Here is a 24,844-nt window from a genome sequence, read left to right on the forward strand (position 1 = left end):
TCTTCACCTTTTTACCTTTTGTGCAAAAAGCGATAGAAAGACATCAAAGCTTTCAAAGCCATTAAAATATATACATATAAAAAAAATCTTGTTGAAGATCCATCGATCTATAAAAACAGGATTATTCCAATACTTACTTGTTCAAACTGAAAACAAAATTTAAACTTTATCTCTTCATATTCCCAGATTACCCTTCAACAACAATAATAATAATAATCAAAAAAAACCTCAACGATAACAAATACAATTGTCTTCTAGTTGTTCTAAAACAATGGTACCAAATTTAGAAACAAAGCAGAATTCCAGTTTAGGCAAATAAAGGTTATGATAGGGGTATTCAGAGTTAAAGTAACCTATCCCCAGGGCAGAGAATAAGTGTCAGATCGCAGGGGGTCCGACTGCTGGAGCCCCCCCCCCATACATATCACTGCTCCATTCACTGTCTATGGAGCTGCCAATGGCAACAGAGCATTGTGCTTAAAGGGGTTATCAGCACTACAAAAACATGGCCACTTTCTTCCAGAGACAGCCCCACTCGTCTCCAGTTTGGGTGCAGGTTTTGTAACTTAGTTCTACTGAAGCCTAATTGCAAACCTACACCTGACCTGGAGACAAGAGTGGTGTTGTATCTGGAAGAAAGTGGCTATGTTTTTGTAGCACTGGATAACCCCTTTGAAGCGACTCTGTACCCACAATCTTCCCCCTCCTAACCGCTTGTACCTTCAGATAGCTGCTTTAAATCCATGATCTGTCCTGGGGTCCGTTCGGCAGGTGATGCAGTTATTGTCCAACAAAAAACTTTTAAATTTGCAGCCCTGTGTCGAATTGGCGTGGCCTAGAGTGTCTTTGCCCTAGGCTTGCACTGCCTCTCCGTCCCTCCTCCCCACCCTTTTCACCATTAGGAATGCCCCTGAGCAGGTTTTTTTCTATTCATCACTTGACAGAACACTGCACCGATGCCTTAACGATCAAGCACCTGTGCAGTGTCCAGACAGGTGATGAATAGGAGACAATCTGCCTCGAGCATTCCTAATGATGGTGAGGGCGGGGAGGAGGACAGAAGGGAGGTGCAGGCCTAGGGCACAGACACTCTAGGCCACGCCAGTTTGGCACAGAGCTGCAAGTTTAAACGTTTTTTTTAATAGGACAATAACTGCATCACCTGCCGCACGGACCCCAGGACAGATCTTAGATTAAAAGCAGCTATCCGAAGGTACAAGCAGCTTTCCTTTTTTTGGGGGGGGGGGGCAGACTGTGGGCACAGAGTCACTTTAACTATCACCAACAGCTCCATAGACAATGAATGGTGCATTGCTACCCCAATTATAACAAACACTTGGAGCCCGTTTTGATGATCACAGGGTGTCTCAGCAATTGAATCCCTTGTAGAGATGAGCGAACCTCGAGCATGCACGAGTCCATCTGAACCCGAACTTTCGGCATTTGATTAGCGGTGGCTGCTCAAGTTGGATAAAGCCCTAAGGCTATGTGGAAATCATGGATATAGTCATTGGCTGTATCCATGTTTTCCAGACAACCTTAGAGCTTTATCCAAGTTCAGCAGCCACCGCTAATCAAGTGCCGAACGTTCAGGTTCAGATGGACTCGAACCCGAACCCGGTTCGCTCATCTCTAATCCCTTGCAATATTACACATGTCCTATATTAAGCATAGGAGATATCTTATATAAACTTAGAATACCCCTTTAATTGTATAATAAAAAAATAGACCACTTGCAGTATTATACTCCTGGGCTATATAAGAAAGGTTTACATCAGACATTGCACTGGGAGCACTTCTATTTCCCAATACTGGATGCACATGAAGGGTTTGTCTATTTTAATAATTTTCCTTGTATATCCAATCTATAAGGATGATACACATCAAAGTTAGACAGAAAGCCGTATACATATACGTAAGTAACGTCTCCCAGCATGTGGTCAGTGACATCAGCTTAATATCACTTACTGTGATATATGACATGTGTTCCCAGTTATTGAATGCATATAATAAAAACTATAAAATCCGAGAAACTTTACTGGTAAGTGCATAAGTCTAGGATTAATTATACACCCTGGCAATGCAGTAAACAAAAAACTTGGATGGATGGCCAGTTATCTGAATGGGGGTCCCTAAGCTTGCCAGGGGTGCCAGGAACAGGGCTTGGGACTATGAGCTGATTTTCCCAGGATAGAAGCTAATCCAGCGCCCCACAATGACTAGGGAGCTTATGCTAAAACTACTACTTATACTAATACAGGTCACGCTCAGGATCTTCAGATGTGATTGATGTAATGTGTCTGTCACTTACATCACAAGACGGGAGACAAAAGGGTTACTTAAGTTAAGCCTCACATAAAAGATTTATTTAACTGTGCAAAACAAGTAAAAAAATATCCATATTTTATCATATACTATATATACAGTGCCTGGGAAGCTGGAACACCCCTTTAAGCACTGTAGCAAAAAGGCCAAAAAAAAGCAAAAATAACATAAACACTGTAAACATACATAAACTACAAAAACTGTATAGCAAATCTCTTACTTCACAAGATACAATGGGGGAAATTTATTTTGGGGCTACTTTGGGGAAATATCTTTACCTTAAAAGCTACTCAGGGTGTAAAAAAAAACCAACACACATGTACACACCTGCTGCCCATCTCCAGCAGTGCCATTCAGTTAGTGTCAGTCCCGGATGTCTGTGCTTTATTGACACATAGGAAATGCCTGCTCAACCAATCATAGGCCGCAGCTGCGATTCACCACAACTAGTGATTGGCCGAGTGGGCACTTCTAAAGTGTTGGGATGGAAAACAGGAAGCTCTGACAGCAAAGACCAACCAACACTACTGAAACTGGTGGGGATCAGCAGCAGGTGGCCAGATGGTCATATGTGCCACATCTACCGCAGTGCATGCCGCATTATAGATTTGGCAGATAGGTCAGACAGTTCTCCTAACCCCACCTCTAGGTTGACTTACTTTACTTCAATATTTCCCCCCACAACAAACAAGCACCTTATTAATAAATCTGGCACATTGTAGGATTTCACATTTCGCTTCAGGACTTCACAACCCTTTCTCTAGACGCTTTCTAAAAGGTGTCTAAAAATTTGGGGAATGGCATGTAAGTCAGTTTCTGGGACAATGGGAGTTCTGATGTATCTGCCTAATAAATCTCCCCCAAAGTATTTGGTGTATACTGTATCAGGTGTAACGTGTCAATGTGTGAAACCTGGATGGAACTGATAAACATGTCTTGTGCTATGGACCTAAACACAACTTCTAAAACCTTCTCCCTTACAAAGTTACTGTAATAAAAGGAAGTTTCCATGCAAAATACAAAACACACCATAAAAACTGCAGCAAAAATAATGGAGACATATCTTTGGTCCATAAAGATAAAAATATATAGGAATATGAAGTTCTACTGTCCACTGTCCGCAGCTTCAGTTCTGCGATGCCTCAAGGCACTCTCAGTCTCTGGTGTGCTTGGTGGGTGAGGATGACCGTCCTGTTCTTCATCTTCCGGGTCAGATTTCTCCACTGCTGAGTCCTCCTGAGAATCCTTAGCACCACTGTTAGAATTATCCTCTTCACTGTCTTCCGCTTCATCATCATCATCATCCTCTTCATCATTATTTCCCTTGTCACCTTCATTGTCCTCTTCAACTGCATCTTCATTGTCAGTCGTTTCCTTTAATCCCTCTGTAGAATCCTTCAGATCTTTGTCTGAAATTTCAGCATCGTCCTGGTTTATCTCTGCAATAAAATAAAGTATAAAAAATTATTTAGTAGCTATTAAACTTATGTCTTACCACAACAACCATCACCGATTCTTTATGAGGAGGTGTCTAGAGTTTGGCTGAATGGGCGTTTCCATGCGTCAAATAAATTTTTAGCCAAATAAAAAGTTAGGATGTATTTGTCTCCTGTCCTGGACTCAAAAAAAAAAAAAAAGTATCCAACTACAGTAGGTTTATAGTCTACCTGTCTACTTAAAAAAAAAAAAAAAATTGGTGGGGTCTGGGTGATGAGGCCTCCACTGGGAAGAAGGGAAGAAGAACATGGCCAAGGGGTTCTTCACCATTTCATGTACACAACACAAGACATTCCCATAAACTTTTCATAGACCATTCTGGTTGCACAGACAAAGCTTAGAGAGAACACGCTACACGTCAAATGTTTTTGTGGGAGTTTCCATTTAAATTGTCCATACACCTTCAGCAAACCCTCTGACATTTTTGCGAGAATAGCCCATCATCTTATATACGTGTGTGTGTGTTGGGGGGGGGGGGGCTTTAGACCCTCCACCAACGTAGAAACACAGACAGTTGTCGGCAGAAAAAGACCACTGGGTCCATCTAGTCTGCCCTTTTGGTATTTCCCTTCTTATTAGAAGATAGATAAATGGATACCCCAGACAGGTTACATTCTGTTAATGTAGATTTACCTACTACAACTGCTGGAAGTTTGCTCCAAGTATCTACTACTACTCTTTCAGCAATACTTTGGGTTGTTTCTGACCTTCCCCCCCAACTAATCACTGACTGAACAGGAAATGTCAGGGAAAAGAAGGGTGCTGGATGTCACTATGACGGTCCTTTTGAGCGTAGGAGAGATAAAGGATGATTAAGAACAAATGCACGCTTGCCTGAGCCAAGCATACAAGTGTATTGGGGGGGATAGCAGTCAGCTAAAAAAGAATTTGGCTGGCAGATTCCTGAAGTAGAAGTAAAAAGAGAAGAAAAAAAAGAGGGCCCGGCGCCTCATGTAATACTATCAAACAAGGGACGATTATTGAAGAATAATAGGCTGATCACCTTTTTGCCCCTTGGGCTTTATGCGTATAACCCCTCACTGTCCGTGGGGGTACCAGTATTACGGTGGTCCGTGGAGTGGCAGAAGGTTTACAGTGGCTAGGATGCAGGAGGGCTGCTAAAGCTGATTGTACCACAAACGGGATGCTCCCAGCTACGGGGCCCGTGGAAGATAAATAGTAAAAAAAAACAAAAAAAAAACAGGTGCACCTTATTTTGACAAAGGGGACCTGCTTGTGCCCGAAACGCGTCAATTTCTGTGCTTTTTATGAATAAATTGCATCTTTATTCTATCTGGCAACTCTTGGATGTCTTCCTTGGGCAGCGCTGAGTGAGAAGTACCCTGTTTTTTTATTTTATTTTTTTCACTATTTAGATTCCTGAAGTGTCAGTGATATTAGAAACAAATCGGCACTACAGGTGTGAGTAGGGGCTAAGACATTAAGTCCCATCATGAATGATGCATCTTGGGGTGCTCACTAAAAATGTAGTCCCATCCGGCAACAATGTAAACAAGAGGTAAAGTAGTGGCACTCACCAGTGAATTTCGTTGTGCAGGTATCTTTATTTCAGTCACGCATGGACATGTACAGGGGTCTGTTGAAGCGCAGAAGCGCGAAACAAGCTTGTAAGCTGCACCAACCTGGCGTCCGCCCTGTACATGTCCATGAGTCAGTGAAATAAAGATACCTGCACAACGAAATTCACTGGTAAGTGCCACTACTTTACCTCTTGTTTACATAGATTCCTGAAGTGTATAGCCAGATTTAGGCTTGCCTAATCTTTCTATGGCTTGTTTAATCTGTCTGATGGTTTTAAGCAGTGTAAGCTAACCGCAGGTAAAGGATGAATGCCCCTTCACATGCATACCATTAGATTTGAGAACTTCTGATTGTGTGCTTTTTTTTTCAAAATGTATGCAACTGACCTTAAAATGTCACTGTCATTTAAAATTTTTGCAGAAATAATTAGTAAAGACGATTTTAAGAAACTTTGTAATCGCATTTTTATCATGAAAAAGCAGTTTGAAGCTCCCCCCCCTGTCTTCATTGTTTCCTATGGAGAGGGGAGGAGTGGAGGGAGGCACCAAAACAGGACAACAAAGAGTTAATTTACAGCTACATCACCGGGCTATCTCCTCTGAAGCCAGCACTAACCTCTCTGACTCCTGAATACCGGCTTTCACACAGGTCCTGCTGTGTAATCCTTTGTTCTTTGCTGGCAACTAATCTCCCTCCTCCCCACTCCATAGGTTAGACAGAGCTCAATGTAAAAGAGTTGAGATTTCCTGATAAAAAGCAGTGAATGAGAGAGAGGAGGGAGGGTGGGGACCTGGGGAAAGTCTTTTTGAATGCAGATAATGGCATATTTGCCTAATAAACCCAATTACAAAGTCTCTTAAAATCGACTGGACTATTGATTTCTGCAAAAGAAAAAAAAAAAAAAAAAAGAATACGACACTTTAAGCGCCCAGCAATTCTATCCCCTACACACGGGCTGTCAATCAAATACAAGAATGGGAGGTAAGCAAAAAGACGGGTGTAAATGTAGGGCATTTGAGGCAATCAGACCAACCCAGTGGACACTTTCTACTCATGTGTAAGTGTGTATATATATGCTTTTGTTTTTTGGGTTTCTCTTATTTCAAAAAGTTCAGCTCAAAAGCTGAAGATCCAAGATCAAACATATGCCTATGAAGACACTTCAGACAGCTCTGTGGGACATTTGATCTGCTATTCAGTGGGGGTCCAGGGAGTTGGTAACCAAAGATCATACACACTAAAAAGATACACTACAAATTAAAGGTCCAGGACAACCCTTTTCAGATCAGACTACAAGAACACAAAGTTCTAAAACGTTGAATACATTTGTCCTGTAGGCCTCCTCTATGACCCCAGTGGGGCATCGGATAGCAGTATACATGCGGTATATATGCCCAGCAGGCTCTAGCTCTGCCGTCCTGACTGAAGCTGCTTAACATATGGGATTCCAAACCCAAGCGCAATCACCTCCACTGTTATGTGCATATAAAACCCCTGACAGTCTGAAGAAGCCTTTGATGTTTATATCTACATATGGTATCTGTAGAGAAGGCGAAGAAACAGATCATTATTCTAGCTCAAATAGAATACTTATAAGGAACATACAATCTAAGCTGAATCGTCATTCATTATCTACAAACATACGGATAAGGATCAATGTTCTTCTCCAGCTGTCTCTCGATGATGAACAGCACTTGGCTGTAAAAGATAGACTTTTTTTTTATGTAAGGACTCTAAAAGGCGATCTTATATACAAAGCAGGGGGAGATAGTCATCAGAGGAGCATTATGGAAGCTTCAGCAAACAAATGTGGCTTTATGGTTTACAGAAAGAAACCAATTTGACCAGGACGACAGTCTATTTCTAAAAACCTGAGATAGAGAATGTATAAAGGAAGTGAGACAAGTGTTAAAAACGGAAAAAAAACTTAAGTGATTTAGATAAAGAAATGGCTAACTTTTGAGGCATGGTGTGTTTGACAGGCAGGAAGATACACATACTCCATTGGAATAACTCTAATAATACTAATGTAGTTACTGATTTAGGGCTCGTTCCCACTGAGGAAAGGTAGCGGAATTCCGCGACGGAATTGTCCGCCGCGGAATGCCGTTAGCCTCCCGCTCATAATGGGAGTCTATGGGAGGCGCGCGCTCCTGCCCTGTCCGCGCTGAAGAATGAACATGTTCATTCTTCAGCGCGGACAGGGCAGGAGCGCGCGCCTCCCATAGACTCCCATTATGAGCGGGAGGCTAACGGCATTCCGCGGCGGACAATTCCGTTGCGGAATTCCGCTACCTTTCCTCAGTGGGAACGAGCCCTTAGACAAACTAGCTGTCTGTGTTAAAGAAGAACCATGTGGCTAAAATAACTGCATAAAAATATAATAAAAAAATGACAAACATATTAAAAATAAGATTATATTAAAGGGATGAAAACATTTTAATATACTCTATTGTAGTATTCGGGGTGTTCTCTCCTGTACACAAGAAAGGGATAACTGATAGTTAGGGTAGACCACAGGGACCCTTACCCATCAAAAGACCCAAGGTCAATTGTTCTGTAAATGGGCTGAAAGAAGCACTATGCGCAGCCACCACTCCATTCTATGGAACTTAGTATAGCACTCCAATGTTCAGAAGTCATATAGACAATGAATGGATCATGCACACTGCCACTCCATCTGGAAGAGCAGCTTTCTCTCTGGAGGACCTGTTCTATTCTGTATTACACAGACTGCCCACTGAATTGAAAGGTCACTGGGTAATGCTTAATTTCCCCTGTGGTGGTGCAACGGGGAACCTTAATAGTTACTGCTAGGAACTAGGATTCTTCAGAGTTTACAAACGAATGCTGGAGTTTCCAAAATGGAATCACTAATTTGTTAAAGGAGAAGTCAGTCGAAAAAATTTATTAAATTATTGTACTGACACCCAAAAGTTATACAAATCCCCAATATACACTTCTTATGGGAAATGCTTATAAAGTGCTTTTTCCCCTGCACTTACTACTGCATCAAGGCTTCACTTCCTGGATAACATGGTGATGTCACTTCCTGGATAAAATGGTGATGTCACGACCCGACTCCCAGAGCTGTGCAGGCTGCTGGAGAGGATGATGACAGAGGGATGCTCAGTGTCCCTCCAGTGCCCTGCGTCCCTCAGTGTCCCTCTGCCATCAACCTCTCCAGCACCCACAGCCTGCACAGCTCTGGGAGTCGGGTCGTGACATCACCATTTTATCCAGGAAGTTAATCCTTGATGCAGTAGAAAGTGGAGAGAAAAAAGCACTTTATAAGCATTTCCCATAATATATTGGTAATTTGTATAACTTTTGAGGGGCAATACAATACTTTAATAAAAATTTTGCCGGACTTCTCCTTTAAAAACGCCTTTTGGGAAGGACTGTCCAACACGGAGAACCCCTTTAAATAAAAGCACTGGACAAGTCTTATGCAGTAAAAGGTAAATGTGCTTATAAATCCTAAAAGAGCTATTCTGATTTTAACGCACCTATCCCCAACCACAGGATAGCAGATAAATGCCTGGTCTTGCGAATGCACTGCTGCTCCATTCATTGTCTGCAGAGGAAATGTTGTAGTCGGCTTTCTCCAGCAGCTCTCTATACAATGTATGGAGCAGCAGCGCACATGCAACAATCAGTACCCTGTTCATAAGACCATGGGGGGGGGGGGGGGGGGATTCAGTAGCTGGCCCCCTGCGACCTGACACTTATACCCTATCACAAGGTATTATCCATAAGTAATTTTAACCTTAAATATCTGTTCAATTTTAGCTTGTTCATCCATAGAAACATTCACCACCTTCTGCATATGAACCTAAACCTCAGAGGGACGGTTAAAAAAAAAAAAAAAAAACACAGAAAGATCCAGCAACAATGTATGGGTTTTCTTGTTTGAGAGAGAATTGGTAATAGACGCCAATTAGAGTTTAGAAGAGATGGGCAGGGCTAGTGGGAGAAAGGAATGAAAAAAAAAATAAACTGGTAAACCACTAATGTATAAGATGCAATGCATACTTACCGGATCTTACTACTTGATACTTGGGTTTAGCAGGACAAAAGCAATCTGCTAGAAGTACCAGTATCTGCATAGGAAACAGATCAAGGAAAAGATGTCAGTAGATCCTGACGAAAATGTCCAATACTAATTTAATTATTTCTTCTGTATTACAAAGGTATTACCTGTCAGTGGAAAAGATAGCCGCTGATCTACTGTGACAGTGGGACACTGACAATATATACGTACAGTCATTTAAAGGGGTCCTGTACTTTTTTTTTATTTTTTAATAAATATAGCACAGAATGTAGTCTAGACATTTACTGTACAATTTTGTATCTCAATATTTACAAGACAACTTTAATCCATGGCGGTGATAAGTGAAGACAAAGCCTTACCAAACCCAGTATGAGTCCGATCACCAAAGTGGCCACAATAAAGATGATGTACGAGCCCCAAGCCGGAATTCCTAGAGGTCCTGTGAAGTAGTTGTGTGTTTGCTGGAAAAGAAACAATATGATAAGACATAAATTTTCCACTTGATGTAAATATTTGTAATATCGAGTGGTTACTATATTAGCGGCACTCTACAATGTCTCTGTGGCACACCACAGAAGATATACTGTATAACGGAGCAAGGACTTCTGTGTAACTCCAGCTGCAATGCCTACAGTACAGGATGCATCTTGTGAAGGTACAGTATGTGTTTCTGGGCAGAAATAATATCTTATGTGCTTCAATAGAAAAGGAAAAAATACATATAAAAGAGATAGAAACATTCCTGCTAAGGGAAGATACAGTCATGGGCTGTACTATGTGCCATTCTCAAAAAGTTTACAGCCGTTTCTGAGGCCAAGACACAACTAACATGAGCAGTGATACAGTATTCAGTGTTCTCATGACCACTGGGGGTCCCAGCAGATAGACCACCCCCAATCAGCTAGTTGTCACTTATTCTGTAGATAGCCGATAACTTTTAATATTGGGATAAACACTTTAAATGGGTTGTCTAGGCTTAGAGAAACATGGCCGCTCTCTTCCAGAAAGAGCACCGCTCCTGTCCTCAGTTTAGATGTGCTTTGCAGCTCAGTTTCACTGAAGTAAGTGGAGCTGATACCACACACAGCAAGAAAGTAGCTGAGTTTTTAATAATCCTTTATAACCCATTTTAAGAGCACATACATATGATGAAAGTTCGAAGCAGACTATTTTGGTTGAACAAGCCACATGATATGGCAGTGTCCTGACCCTCCCTTGTCAGTAGATATCAGTGGAAAGATGCTAATCCTGATTTACAAGCAGGGATAATGTGACACCAGAGGTAGCCATCCTTGCTATGGAAACATGGGCACTTATTGGCGAGCGCGATACTAAAGGCCATATTACACTGAATGATTATCATGTTTACTTGGACGATTACTGACCAGCCAGCCGATAATCATTCTGCGTAATGGTGTACGTAATGGTGAAAGGCAATGATCAGCACATGCACAATATCAGCTGATCGTGGTCTTTCAACATGTTGAATATTGACGATTTTGTCAGCCACGGTCTGCAGCCCTGTGAAACAGGAGAGGCGGCAACAGAGCGCCACTGACTTCAGTGGGCCACCCTGCTGCTCCCAGCTGACAGGCTGGTGTAATACGGCCTTTAGTATATTGGCAGCTGTACATTATCATTTGCTTGTTGTCGAGACGTCTCTCGGCACCAGTATCTAATGAAGGATTTGAAGTCCAACAGCTAGCAAATCCCTATCCATACTGATATCTACATGTTCAATGGCTGCACCCAACAAAATACCAGAAATGTTATCATGAAGGCTTCTCAGATAATTGTCCCATCACAAGAGTGAAGTCATTCTTCAGGTTTAGGTAAGGGGTCGTGAGTTCCTCAGTGACATAGCATCCAGCATGGTTCAGCAGGTGAATACAGAGTTCTGTGCTCCCGACAATGCTAAAAATACATTGTACTCTATAGTGAAGATTTGAGAGTCTGATTTGATGGAAGACAGTCTGATAGAGGAGTTCCAAAAGTGAAATTACAAGTTTCTTAGATAAGTGCCTGAAGTCATGGCATCCACCCATACATGTTTAGAAAACATTCAAGTCAATATAACTGCGAGTCCCTTGACAACTAAAGAAATAACAATCCGTGTCCTCGGGCAATGCCGTCTATTGGATGCACGGAGGTCAGCTCATGTTCACAGTCATTAGGGTGACGATCTGACATATACTTGTTTTTCAGCACTGAGAAGCAACATGTTACATGCTGCAAAGTCATCGGCCTGACAAGGTCACTATTAAGCAGAACACACAGCAGCCATGTGGCACTTGTAATCCAATGTCTCTAGTTATGCAGCAAGCGCATAATTCACAACGTAATGCCCAAGGGAAACCTAGACATGGCCATCAAACACAAACTATGCTGCCCATCAGGATCTGTACATTTCTCAGCTTCAGCACTGAAGGAATGAGCAGTGTTAGAGCTACATTTACAAATCCCCATGTCCATAGTATTTCCTTGGAAAACCTGGGTCTATAAAGGATGAATATAATTCGACAAGCAGAACTGAACCTTGCAGCTACAGCCCAGAAGGTCAGATCTGACTGTTAGGGCCCTATTACATGGGAAGATCATCGTGGAAAAAAATCGTTAAATCGTTTGAATTTCAACGATAATCGTTGTGTAATTGCAGGCAACAATCAAAAACCGTTCGTATGTCATTGATTTAGATCTGAACCTAAAATTATTGTTAATCAATAATTATTGTTAATTCCACATTTGTTGGCTGAAGTTCCGCATTTGTTCACTAATCGTCCAGTGTAATTGCACATTGTTCATTGTTTTGCTGGGATCAGGTGGAGTAACCGATCGTAGTAACAATCGCAATAACGATTGTAGTAACAATCGTAACTAACGATAATCGTTCTGTGTCATATGGTGAACGATTTCAGGTTAACGATAAACAATCTCGTTTGCGATCGTTTATCGTTAGTCGCTAAAAATTTCTCAGTGTAATAGGACTCAGTAACAGGAACTTCATCAGCAAATAAAGTGAGACCCCCCCACCACCACCTGCAAGTATTGGACCGCCTTTGGAGAACAGCAATTTATCATGGCATAGATTCCATGAAATAGTTTTGCAGGGATATTGGCCCATGTGGACCAGATTGCTTCTTTCAGTTGCCATACATGCAACTCTCTCAACAGCCCATTCTCTCTCGTCCCTTTGATGATCTACAGGCTTAAAGCGAATGTACCATCAGGTACATTCACTTTAAGTGTAGCATATGTTACCATGCACCGGCCCAGGCTACAGCAGTGGAGGTGGCCAATCTGCCCCAAGTGGTAGGAAACCCCTGCCCCTCTGTGACGTGGCTCCATTAAAATCAATTGAGCTGTGTCACAGAAGAGCGGGGGTTTCCTCCCACTGGGAGCTGGCCTGATGTACCTGATGGTATATTCGCTTTAAGATTATAGATCTATCCCCGGACTGAGATGTCTCCCTTCTCCCATACTCTCCCCCAGTTGGTTAGTTTTTTGACGGCTGTTTATAATCCAATTGGTTTCTGGGACACCTATCTCATTACCCAGAGGCTAACTGTTTACAAAGATATCTATTGTATATGCTGTATGTTGACATATATTTTGAGTTGTTTTCTCTAGGGGGGGCTGTTATGCTCTTGTACAGCAGGGTGGGACACCTCCAGCCGAACATGCCTGAAAAAAGGAAGTTCCTATCCAACAACAAGGAGGATGGTGAGATCAGAATCCCTCCTTAGGTTCGGTTATTTACAATGTTCTTGTTTAGTTTTATGTTTATTACGCACAGTTGCTTACCTTGACCTCCTCTTGAGCCATAGATGCCAGGTTGTATATAGGGTTACTCAACAGCCCTTCTTACGTGTCCCTCATCGTATATGTCTACTCTATCTACCATCTCCGCATAATGATAATCATCATTCCCGTGGTCAACTTCACACACACCATTTTAGTAATGACTGATTCCATTACAATATTGACATGGAATGTCAAAGGTCTTAGATCCCCCCATAAGCGCATTAAGATATTACGTCACCTAAAACGATATCGTCCTGACATTGTCCTCCTACAGGAAACCCATCTAGAAGCCGAGGACTTTGAAAGGATGCACAAATTGTGGGTGGGCAACGTATATGGGTCCCCAGCGGTTGATGGGAAAGCAGGGGTCCTCACATTAATCCACAAAAGATTCCCTTGCCAACTCTTATCACAGACAGTAGATGACTCTGGCCGATATTTACATACAGTCCTGGATCATAGGGGTCAAAAATTAAGTATATATAACGTCTATGGGCCTAATAGTGACAATAGACTGTTCTTTGACTTTCTGACAAGTAAGCTACAAGCAGATGGGGAGCCTTGGAAACTGGTAGGGGGTGATCTGAACTCGGTAGTGGATGTGACATTAGATAGGAAAGGTACGACCGGCAGAGGGGGGTGGAGGGGGCGGGCAAATGACAAGCGGATTTCTCCAATGCTTACCGCCACGGACCTATGTGATGTTTGGAGACTCCAACACCCTGATAGCTGCGAGTACACGCACTTCTCCCATGCGCACCAATCTTGGTCCCGCATAGATTACATACTGACGAGTCCTTTTGTCACATCTAGGCTCTTGGGGATAGACATTAAAGAAATGGTAATATCGGACCACTCGCCTATAGTTGTGGAACTTAACACTTCACTCCCTCCTGCTCGTGACTATGTCTGGAGATTTCCTTCGTATCTGACTAGAGACGAATCGTTTGTAGAACTATTACGAGGTTGGTGGTTGGAGTTTGAGACGTACAATAGAGAACATAGACAGGACGAGACCCTATATTGGGAGACAGCCAAGGTAGTAGTGAGGGGTAAACTTATGGCATATCATAGTTCCCTAAAGAAAAAGATTGCTGCCCAATATCACTCAGCTAGCTCAGCTTTACAGGGGGCTTACACCCAGTTTCTTCTGCACCCAACACCCCTTTCCAAAACTAAATGGCAGGAAACGAGAGAAGTCTATGAATTATGGCTTGACCGACGGGAACGGATGTACCGATCCAATATGGAGTCTAATCTCTTCAGACAGGGAAACAAGGCAGGGCGTCTACTGGCTCGCAGACAATCTCCATCCCATATTATAGCCCTTAGGGACAGGAAGGGACATGTCACTAAACATCCGCATGAGATCAACGACATTTTAGCGACCTATTATTCTAACTTATATTCCCCTCCCCCACCCCATCACACAGAAGGCACATCTTTCTTACAACAATTGCGCCTACCTTCCCTGCAGGCGGAAGAAAGTGATTTTTTAAGCGCAGATGTCACTGGGGAGGAGGTAGTGGCCACCATCAAGTCCTTACGCAATGGGAAGGCACCAGGACCGGATGGCTACTCTAGCGAGTTTTATAAGGCCCTTATGGAACAAATAGCCCCGATATTGACTGATTACTTTAACCATATTCTGCGAACAGGTCATATTTCCTCGGCAGCGAAACAGGCCTACATCAAGGTGTTGCCCAAACCAGGCAAGTGCCCTATGGAGCCTGGGTCATATAGACCAATCTCATTGATCAACCAAGATTTGAAGATATTAACTAAGCTTCTGGCTAACAGATTGGCATCCTTACTGCCGAACCTGGTGGGGCAACACCAAGTGGGGTTCGTCCTGGGCAGATCATCGGTAATAAATGTTAGAAAGGTGCTTGCAGTCTTAGATCATGCTCGGCATCGACTCCAGCCAGGGAGCCAGCCAGTTCTGCTTACACTAGATGCCGAAAAGGCTTTCGATAATGTACGCTGGGACTGGCTGGAGTCGGTGCTCGATAAGTTTGGAATAAGGGGTAACTTTAGAGTGTTTTTGGCGGGGCTTTATCAAGACCTCACCGCCCGTATTAACACCCCGGGGGTATTGTCAAAATCTTTCCAAATGGGTAGGGGTACTCGCCAGGGTTGCCCCCTCTCTCCACTCCTCTTTGACCTAGCCATAGAACCATTGGCACAACACCTACTTACCAATGACATCTTTGATGGCGTCCGTATTCGCAACCAACAGGTTAAACTGACTATGTTTGCGGATGATGTTTTACTTTTTATGTCTAATCCTGAGTGTGCCTTGCCCCGCCTATTCGCTTTTTTAGACTGGTATGGAAAGTTCTCAGGCTATAAAGTGAATATTTCCAAGTGTGAACTCCTGCCCCTGGGGAGGGAGTCACAGTCCCTTCGTTCAGCAGCTGACTCGCTGGGGGTGACTGTGGTTTCTTCTTCTTTGACGTACCTAGGGATAAAAATAGGAAAATCTCCTGACTCGCTGTACTCCCTTAATTATACTCCATTATTGCGCAAGATTATTTCTGAACTTAAAGCTTGGCACCATCTCCCTCTTACCCTTATGGGACGCTGTCATTTAATTAAAATGATCAGCTTCGCTAGATTGCTGTACCCGCTACAAACTTTACCCCTTCTATTACGACACGCAGACATCAAAGCACTACAGTCGGCATTCACTAATTTCATTTGGAGCGGAAAACGCCCGAGAATCTCGCTGGCTAAACTAATGTTATGTAAGTCGGAGGGTGGAGTGAACTTCCCCAATGTAAGAGGGTATAATCTAGTTAGTCTTTTCCGACATATCATCGATTGGCTCCACAATTCCTCCCACTTTTCTAACATAAAACTTGAGCAAGCCCTAGCCCACCCGTGGAACTTGCGGAGTCTGCTACACACAGCGTATGCTAAACTGCCACTAGAAGTGAAACATTCCCTTCTGTTAAGGGACACTATAGTCACATGGAAAGAAATACGGAAGCTCCTGCAGCTCCCCTTCCTGGTTTCCAAATACATGCCCTTGGATTGCCACCCGGAGTTCCTTAAAGATCAAAGAAAGGAATGGCTTCAAGTGTGGCACTCCAGGGGCTTCGAGTCCGTGGGGGATCTGATGGACTCCCAATCGCAAAAATGGCTTACACCTGCAGAGATACAACAGAAATTTAATCTCCCCCAGTCCCATAACTTATACATCAATCAAGTGCATGGATTCTGCGTAGGTAGACTCAGAGACGTAAAAAGGGAATCCCAGCTTCACACACTAGACGGTATCATAGGAAACTCTTCCAATAAAGCTTCGATATCAACCCTATATAATGCCTTACGCAACAATTTTCTAAAAGTGAATCCGAGGACTATATTTGACAAGTGGGGTCCCTTAACGGGGGTGACTGACATTACAGAGGTGATTCTAGACGGATGGTTAATGGTACGAAAATGTGTGGTCAACGAGAGGTGGAGGGAGACGTATTTCAAATTGGCCCACTCGGCGATTTATGGTTTCAACATCCTCCCTTCCCCAACATTCCCCGATAGGATCACTAATTGTCCGAAGTGCCACGCTCCGTTGACCAACTTGTGGCATGGGGTGTGGACTTGTGAATTCACAGTCTCTTATTGGACCACCATTATATCGTACATCAGTGATCGCTATAAAATACAGTTATCTCTTCGCCCCACGGAATTGCTATTCCATCAGTTGAGGCCCCCAGAAGGAACAGACAGACCTAAGACCGTGCCCCAGTTGGTTCATATCACGCTGCTGGTTGCATTGCGATGTCTATTTACCAACTGGTTGCTCCCTAATGTGCCAGATGTGGAGATGGTTGTTACACAAATGAAACTGTTCTGAGGAGTGGACAAACTTGACACGGAGCGGCACAAAGACTCTGGCACGACCCGCTTTTTCCAAAAGTGGAAATCATTTATTCTCACCCATTATACCCCTCAGGAAATATGTGACATTGTACGCCCATTCCAGTTGACCACATGGTATTGTACTGAGGCGATAAGAGGCACCCTAGGTGCCTTGCGAATCTCATAATTTCTGTAGCCAACTGCATGTGCCGGTGGACACAGTTTTTTAATAGTAAATTGTGAGGGAGGTCTACAGAATATCATCCATGAGTTCTTTGCTAAGCTCTTAATTTTTGGTTCTTACACTTGTTATTTAATGTGCATTATTCACTCTCAGCGTTCACTAGGTCCGAATGTTGTATTTATTCTTGCTATGTTATCTTTCCGCTGTGGATACTTGTAAACGACATGCTCTATTCATTCATATATGCAAATTTTCACTTTTTTGTTGGAAAACCCAATAAACATTTTGAAAAAAAAAAAAAGATTATATATCTAACTTAAAGGCCAGGGTACCAAGAAAAATTCACAGTCATTTTTGTGAATCCAATCCATGACTATGTGACTCTTGTAGCATAGTGCATTGTTCTATTATAAGTGTCCTTCTGCTATGGGGCAAACAGCGGCCATGTAGGGATGAACTTAGCCTCAATGCCTAGTTAACCCTACTCTCCAAACATCCATCCACAGGTATAAGGGTACCAAGATGTTTGACTGTTCAGCATTTGAATACCAGTGGCTGACAAATTTGGAGGCAGCCCTAGAGCATGGATAAAGCCATACGTGCTCATTTCCATAGGCCGTGTTTCTCCGCTGTGATACAATGTTTGGTCTTTTTCTCACTGGAGTCTTGCCTTTCCGTCTGCCTTTGACACAACTGGTCATCTGCTGTCACTTCCCATCTGGGCCAAGTTGTACAATTGGACGTGTAGTTGGAGCTTTAGGGTTGGAATCAGTTTCCTTGGCCGTGGGCCACCTTTTTCCCAGAACGACTCTTACCACCTCCTCCTCAGAGATTGCACTGTTGCTGAGTACATACACATTATCAATCACGCCATTCCCAGTACACTCCTAATATTGCTGCATAAGAACAGCCCACAGGTTTGGCAGTAACGTCCTTGTGTCGGCCTCAGATCACTCAATTCTGATCCACAGAAAAACGATCACTTGACTTTATGCAGCATTTTGTGCTCACAGGTCTAATGTCCACATAGAAAAACTGTAATCATAAAACAGCCAATTTATGAAATAAAGTATATAAACTACAATAGCTTGCCTATTATTGCCACTATAGTAGGTTTAGACCTGTATGTGAAATGGAAATGGCCTAGTACCAGAACCAGTCTTCTAATTATTTCCCTGAAAGTGCATCCCAGGCTTTCTGGTAAGAGTCTCTATCTGCGACGGACAAAACTTCACCTCTTTACAGTCTCCATCAAAACCAATAAAAGAAAGACCGGGGGAAAGTCTAGTGTGATATACATCAGCCTGCGCGTAAGAAACACTCTGTGAAAGGGCAATTTGGAAAACATTGCGGAAAGCCGAGCAATTTTCAGGAGCTTTGGTGACAGTATCATTGCTATAATACAGAGGATATGCAATGTCTACCAAGGTCACTCTCACACAGATAAACTATTGATTTTTCAGATACCCCGAGGACGATAGGCTGTAATGGCAATTTTACTTTTCTTTTTTTCGTTGTTATCTTTTTCTTGTTTGTGACATCGAGATAGACTGAAGCAAGCAAATGGCGCAGCTCCTGGGCTTAGCTCATACAATTAGGAAATCAATAGGACTGAGTCCGCAGAGTCTCTGCTATCAGGAGCCCGGTGGAAATTGACTGATGCAACAGCACTGACTGCCCTCCTGCTATTGTAGCTGTTGATTATTTTTTATACTCTTATTGTTCCTTTCTGCAGATTATTTTATTTTCTAGCCCACGCTGAAATACTCAGGTCTTCTGACTCCTAACATTATGATCTCTCCATAAAGAGCTATTCCAGGAGGCCCTCAACAACAACATGCATTTATCTAGTAACTTTTTGTTCTTATGCTGCAGCACTTTTCATAAAGGATACGCCAGTGGCAAAAAAAAACAAAAACATTCTACCAATTAAACTGGTGTCAAAAAGTTATACAGATCTGTAAATGACTATTTATAAAAATCTCAAGTCTTCCAGTACTTATCCACTGCTTTATGTCCTGCAGGAAGTGGTGTATTCTTTTCAGTCTGACACAGTGCTCTCTGCTGCCACCTCTCTCCATATCAAGAACTGTCCAGAGCAGGAGAGGTTTTTTTTATGGGGATTTGCTACTGCTCTGGACAGTTCCTTTCATGGACAGAGGGGGCAGCAGAGACTGCTGTGTCAGACTGAAGACACCACTTACTGCAGGACATACAGCAGCTGATAAGTACTTGAAAGCGTCAACTTTTTTTTAATACAAATCTGTATAACTTCCCGACAAGCAGGTGATTTAATTCGGAGTAACACTTTAATACAAGCTGAATTATTTGAAATCCTGCTTACTGCTAGTATTAGTAACAACAATAATAATAGCTCTGTGGGTACAAACTCTTATTGAAGGGACTCAGTTGGTGTATTGAGACTTACTTTTTAGGCAATGCTTTATGGGAAGAATGTATGCAAATTAGCTCTGCTTGAGAAGGAAGAACAGTCTCCCACTATCCACACAAGAGTCATCCATTCATAGACAAGATGTTTAGCTCTCTTAGCTCTCACCGATGCAGAGGGGTTTGCTGGGTGTGTGTTCACAGAGGGGTGTTTCATCTTTTGGGGCAGACTCTGGTTTGACTAGTTTTCTTCCTTCTGAAGGAGAGTGAATTTGCGTACCACTTTCCCATTAGACATTACCTGAAAATAGAGTAGAGAAGGCTCTGGTCTGGCTAATAGGAGATACAGTAGTTGTCTTCCTTCTGGAGGAGACTGAATTGATATAATAATAATAAGTCATCTTTCTGCACCTTATATATCACTTGATCTGTAGTCTGTGTGTATTTCCAGTCTGCTGCAGATATGTGAAAAAATAATTACTCAATCTGTTTTCCCTCCAGGTCATCATGTGTCAAAAAAAAAAAAAAAAAGAAGTGATAAACAGCTCAATAATACTGCGGCCGTATTACAGATTGACACAGCAAACGGTGCTGTCAAACTGAAGCTAAATAACCATGTTTATTAAACTGTGAAGCTCAACACGTTGGCTCATACTGTAATGTTAGGGACTGCTTATGTCAATGACACCTCTGTCATTTTCAGACAAGAACAGTAGGTGGCGCCAATTTGTAAAGGAGAAAACTGGGTTTACTTAGGGAGACAATGAGGATGAGAGAGACTGAAAGATTCCAGGAAGGAGAGTAATGGAGCCAGATTTGTAAGACAAGTAACAGACAGTGCTTCATACTGGGAGCGGATAGTGATAACTGGTTAGGATGAAAAGAGGGAGAGGTGTGTACTGCTGCTTGGTGTTCTGCTTGTGTTTGCTCCTATTACATACACAGCTAAAACTTTGGCTGTCCAGGCATGATGGGAGCTGTAGTTTTGCAACAGCTGGAGAGCCAGGGTTTCCTACCTCTGCACTAGAGAACTGTGACATCAATTTAGCAGAGCAATGATTGTGTATAGAGATGAGAGAATGTAGAGTAGAAACAAAGCAAAGCGCTTCGTACCTGTCAGGCTTTGAAGACTTCTCCGCTCCCTGCCACTCCTCCCCAGGTGCTGGAAAAAGATGGATCCAGTCCTGGGAAACTTCTCCCAGTTTCCCTGGACTGGATCCCTCTCTTTCCAGCACCTGGATAGGAGCAGCAGGGAGCGGAGCAGACTTTAAAGCCTCGCAGCCCGATGAGCAGAATTCCGATAGGTAGGAAGCGCTCCACTTTGTTCCTACTGTAGATTCGCTTATCTCTACTCGTGTTTTTGCATAAAAAATTATAATGATCATGTATGAATAAAAGCAAAACCCAGCTGAGACCAATAATTATGACTGTGGCTGGACATGAGATTTAACACCTTAAAGTGTCACTGTCGTTTAAATTTTTTTTGCAGAAATCAATAGTACAGGCGATTTTAAGAAACTTTGTAATTGGGTTTATTAGCCGAAAAATGCATTTTTATTATGAAAAAGCAGTTTAAAGCTCTCCCCCCTGTCTTCATGGTTCTCCATGGAGAGGGGAGGTGACGAGGGAAATAAGGCATCAAAACAGAACAACAAAAAGTTAATTTACAGCTACATCACCAGGCTATCTCCTCTGAAGTCAGCACTGACCTCTGAATACGGCTTTCACACAGGTCCCACTGTGTAATCCTTTGTTCTCTTCTGGCAACTAATCTCCCTCCTCTCCCCTCCCCTCTCCATAGATTACACAGGGCACAACTGATGTAAAAGAGTTGAGATTTCCTGATAATGAACAGTGAAAGAGAGAGGACGGAGTGGGGACCTGGGGAAAGTCTTTTTGAATGCAGATAATGGCATATTTGTCTTATAAACCCAATTACAAAGTTTTTTAAAAATCGCCTGTCCTATTGATTTCTGCAAACAAAAAATTAAACGACAGTGACACTTTAAGAAGATATGGTCATAGAGCAACACAACTGTATATGTGACATTATAAGAGAAATATAATATCTTACCCGGATCCATCCTGATAAGTGGAACAGACCGGCCATCCCAGACATCCTGGAGAGAACAGAGTCCAGCATTACAGCCATTACACAGACAATCAATAGTCACAATTTACAATGGGCATTGCTTGTCTGGCTTCAGACAGCGGCTAATGTGACTGGGGGAGATAAAGAGATAGATTTATAGACGGAAAGACTCAAAGTCCTGTGACTGGGAGACAAGCGTCATAAGACACAACTGCATTTACCAGTGAAACATATGGGTTCCTAAATGAGATTAATAGACAGTACTGGACTCCAATCGAAAGGCTCTACTGATATATGTCATAGATACACATCACCTCTGACCTTGAGTCACCATGAATTTCCCTTTAGATATAATCAGAGATATCTCTTACTGGGAATCTGACACCAGGATACCATAGGAACAATGTGCTGGTTTCCCAGTGCTGCCTGTGACTTATCTGACAAGAGGATGTGGCAATGTTTTCAGACATTTCTTAAGTAAAGGCCCTATTACATGTAACGATAATCAGCCGTATTATCGGACGCTATGGTCGATAATCGTCTGGAATAATAGAAGGATCAGCCGACACGCATGATGACAGCTGATCGTTGCCTTTCAACATGTTGAAAACACAACAATGAGCATAGCAGCGATATGCTGCCGTCATTCCATGGAATAGGAGTGGTGGCAGCAGACCGCCGCTATCTTCTATGGGCTGCCCCGGCTCTTACCCGCTCGCTGCCGAAACGTGTAATAGCTATACTGTATTAAATTTGGTTCTTAGTCTCCACATTGATCTGCCTACCTACGGCCAGCCAGTACCTTGCTCTGTACTGACAAGGGGCAACACCACTGAAACAGCTGTCTACAGATAGGTAACCTCTACTTTTCCAGGTCATGTTCTAAGGCTTGCTATTGGAGTCAAACACTGACTTGAAGGGAAGGCTATCCCCAATGGGTGACACCAATAAGCTGCTCTGCATATCCTTCTTCTCAGAACTCCCAGTGGCGCATGAATGGGCTATAAGTCTTCACATGTCCACATGGAGAAACATTTTATTTTATCACTAAACCAGAAATTGCAAAATGTTCCTAAATTGTATCTAAGAACTAGTTGAATTAGTGGTCTATGGGAATGCTAAAGATGGCAGAGTACAGTAGTCTACTATCTCTGGCACTACCACACGCAATATCAGCCAGACCCTTCTCTAAGATCCTGCAGGCGGGGAATAAGTATCTGTGGGTAAAGCCCATGCCATTTAAACAATCTGACAATTACTAATTTTTTTCCAGCTATCTTTCTTTATGCTAAAATCAAAATGAGCGCTAAAGGGCAGTTCTACTGAAATGAATCCTTCTGCTTGGGATTCTGAACTCCTTTTATCCTTTACTTCTTAACTGTTTTAAGGCCCCTGTACACCTTCAATAACTGGCGGACAAATGATCGTCCGGCCATTAGTTATGTCTCCTGCCCCCTCATACAAAGGAAACTTCAGCATGGCTGAATGCTCCTGTGTTTTCTATGGGGAGGGGTAAGCAGGTAATTTCACTACGGCTTATCTCTCTTTGAACAAAGGTGTCGACCCCTATTACTACTATCAGCATCATCTGTGGGTGGTTGTTCTAGACATCCCCATATGCTAAAACCGCCACAAGTGGAGGGTATGGCCGGCTTATAACTAAGGGGCCTATTCCACGAAGAGACAATTATCGCTCCGTGGAATAGAGACAACGATCAGCCGATGATCGTGTCATCGGCTGATCTTTATTTAGGTGCAAACCTAAAATCGGTCAATGACCGCGCATTGCTACGTGGAATAGCGATGCGAGGCGGGCGACCGACGATTTCACAAGCACCATGCTTTACCTAAGCATGTTACAGGTCTTCTCCTGCGCTCCTTCCTCCTCCCGGCACGCAGTAGCAGCTTCAGTGTGGCCTTTCTTAGCTGACAGACTGTCAGCTCAGGAGGGAGAATAAAGGATGAAGGAGCGCAGGAGAAGACCTGCAACATGTTTAGGTAATGTATGGTGTTTAAACAAGTGCTGCAAGGACATCGGTAACAATGTCCCTGCAGCCCTCGCTAAACGATTATCGGGACGTGGAATAGGTGTATGGGGAACTTTAGATACAGTGACGCACTGGTAAAATCAGCAACATTCTGAAAGGGGTGGTCTAGGATGATACAGCTTATTTAGTGCATCTACACTTTACATAACCAGACATAACCTAGAGTGACTTCATGCTTCAACCTCGGTGTGTTTGGACGGGATAACGTTGGCCGGCAGTGTTCTCGCAGGCATTTCCTACTATTATGATCTGCAGGACTTCATTTTATTTGAAAAGTTGATTGTAATCTTCAGACAAAAAACAAACAGTGCAGAGAATGAGAACGTCAGCTATATATAGGAACCAGACAGAAAGCTGGGCTGAAGACAAGCTTTTCGTGATGTAAGTGAACCGCACCTCCAATAATCCTCTGCTAGAGGCAAAACCATGATGCTCAAAAAAGCAACAGGGTGCAAAGTTTAATAAAACAATAAAAGCTCCTAAACCTGGTTTTAACACTGGTTATATGCAATTTACATTGTAACACAGGATGCAGATGCAAAAAGTCTGACAAAGCTGTCAAAATAGTGAGATGTCACTCCTGTCTCCCTTTCTTAGAGGGGCAGAGCTTTATTAGTAAAAGAGGAAATTCTTTATCTTTTCTAACTGCATATATGTGAAAAATATTAAAAATTTTAGTCTATTACTATTACTTTACAAAGTTTCCCTGAAGGTGACAGGTCCTCTTTAAGTGTGCCAATAGAAATCAGGCACTGTATAAATAACTGGCTAAATTCAAAGAAGCGAGACAGCACTTCAAGTGATGAACGCGACTTTTAGACACACCAGTTTGATTAATTTGCCTTTTTCAAGCATGTGGAAAAGACATATTAGCCAAAAATGCTGCATTATCAGTGTGAATAAAAGTGGTGTTCATCACCTGAAGTGCTGTCTCCCTCCTCTGAATTGATCTTATACAGTTATTGGATCTATCAATATAATCAAGTCTCAGAAAACCCGCTCTTTGCATAGAATCTAAGGGTCAGTTTCAGTAAAAAACGACAGCT

At 42.7% G+C, this 24,844-nt stretch overlaps 1 protein-coding gene across 2 annotated transcripts in view; it reads right to left on the reverse strand.

The window, feature by feature from the left end:
* Positions 1 to 1,511: 1,511 nt before the first annotated feature.
* The window catches only part of TMX4 (thioredoxin related transmembrane protein 4), a 55,600-nt gene continuing 32,267 nt past the window's right edge, over positions 1,512 to 24,844 (reverse strand). For both annotated transcript variants that reach the window (XM_069954971.1, XM_069954970.1), the window contains exons 5-8: positions 21,733 to 21,778; positions 9,778 to 9,879; positions 9,404 to 9,467; positions 1,512 to 3,764 (exon numbers count right to left, since the gene is read on the reverse strand). In XM_069954971.1, the coding sequence (XP_069811072.1) occupies positions 3,430 to 3,764; positions 9,404 to 9,467; positions 9,778 to 9,879; positions 21,733 to 21,778 (547 nt within the window). In that variant the 3' untranslated portion in view covers positions 1,512 to 3,429. The remainder of the gene's footprint in view (positions 3,765 to 9,403; positions 9,468 to 9,777; positions 9,880 to 21,732; positions 21,779 to 24,844) is intronic.

This window comes from Dendropsophus ebraccatus, chromosome 15 (genome assembly GCF_027789765.1).
Source record: "Dendropsophus ebraccatus isolate aDenEbr1 chromosome 15, aDenEbr1.pat, whole genome shotgun sequence".
Lineage (NCBI taxonomy): Eukaryota > Metazoa > Chordata > Amphibia > Anura > Hylidae > Dendropsophus > Dendropsophus ebraccatus.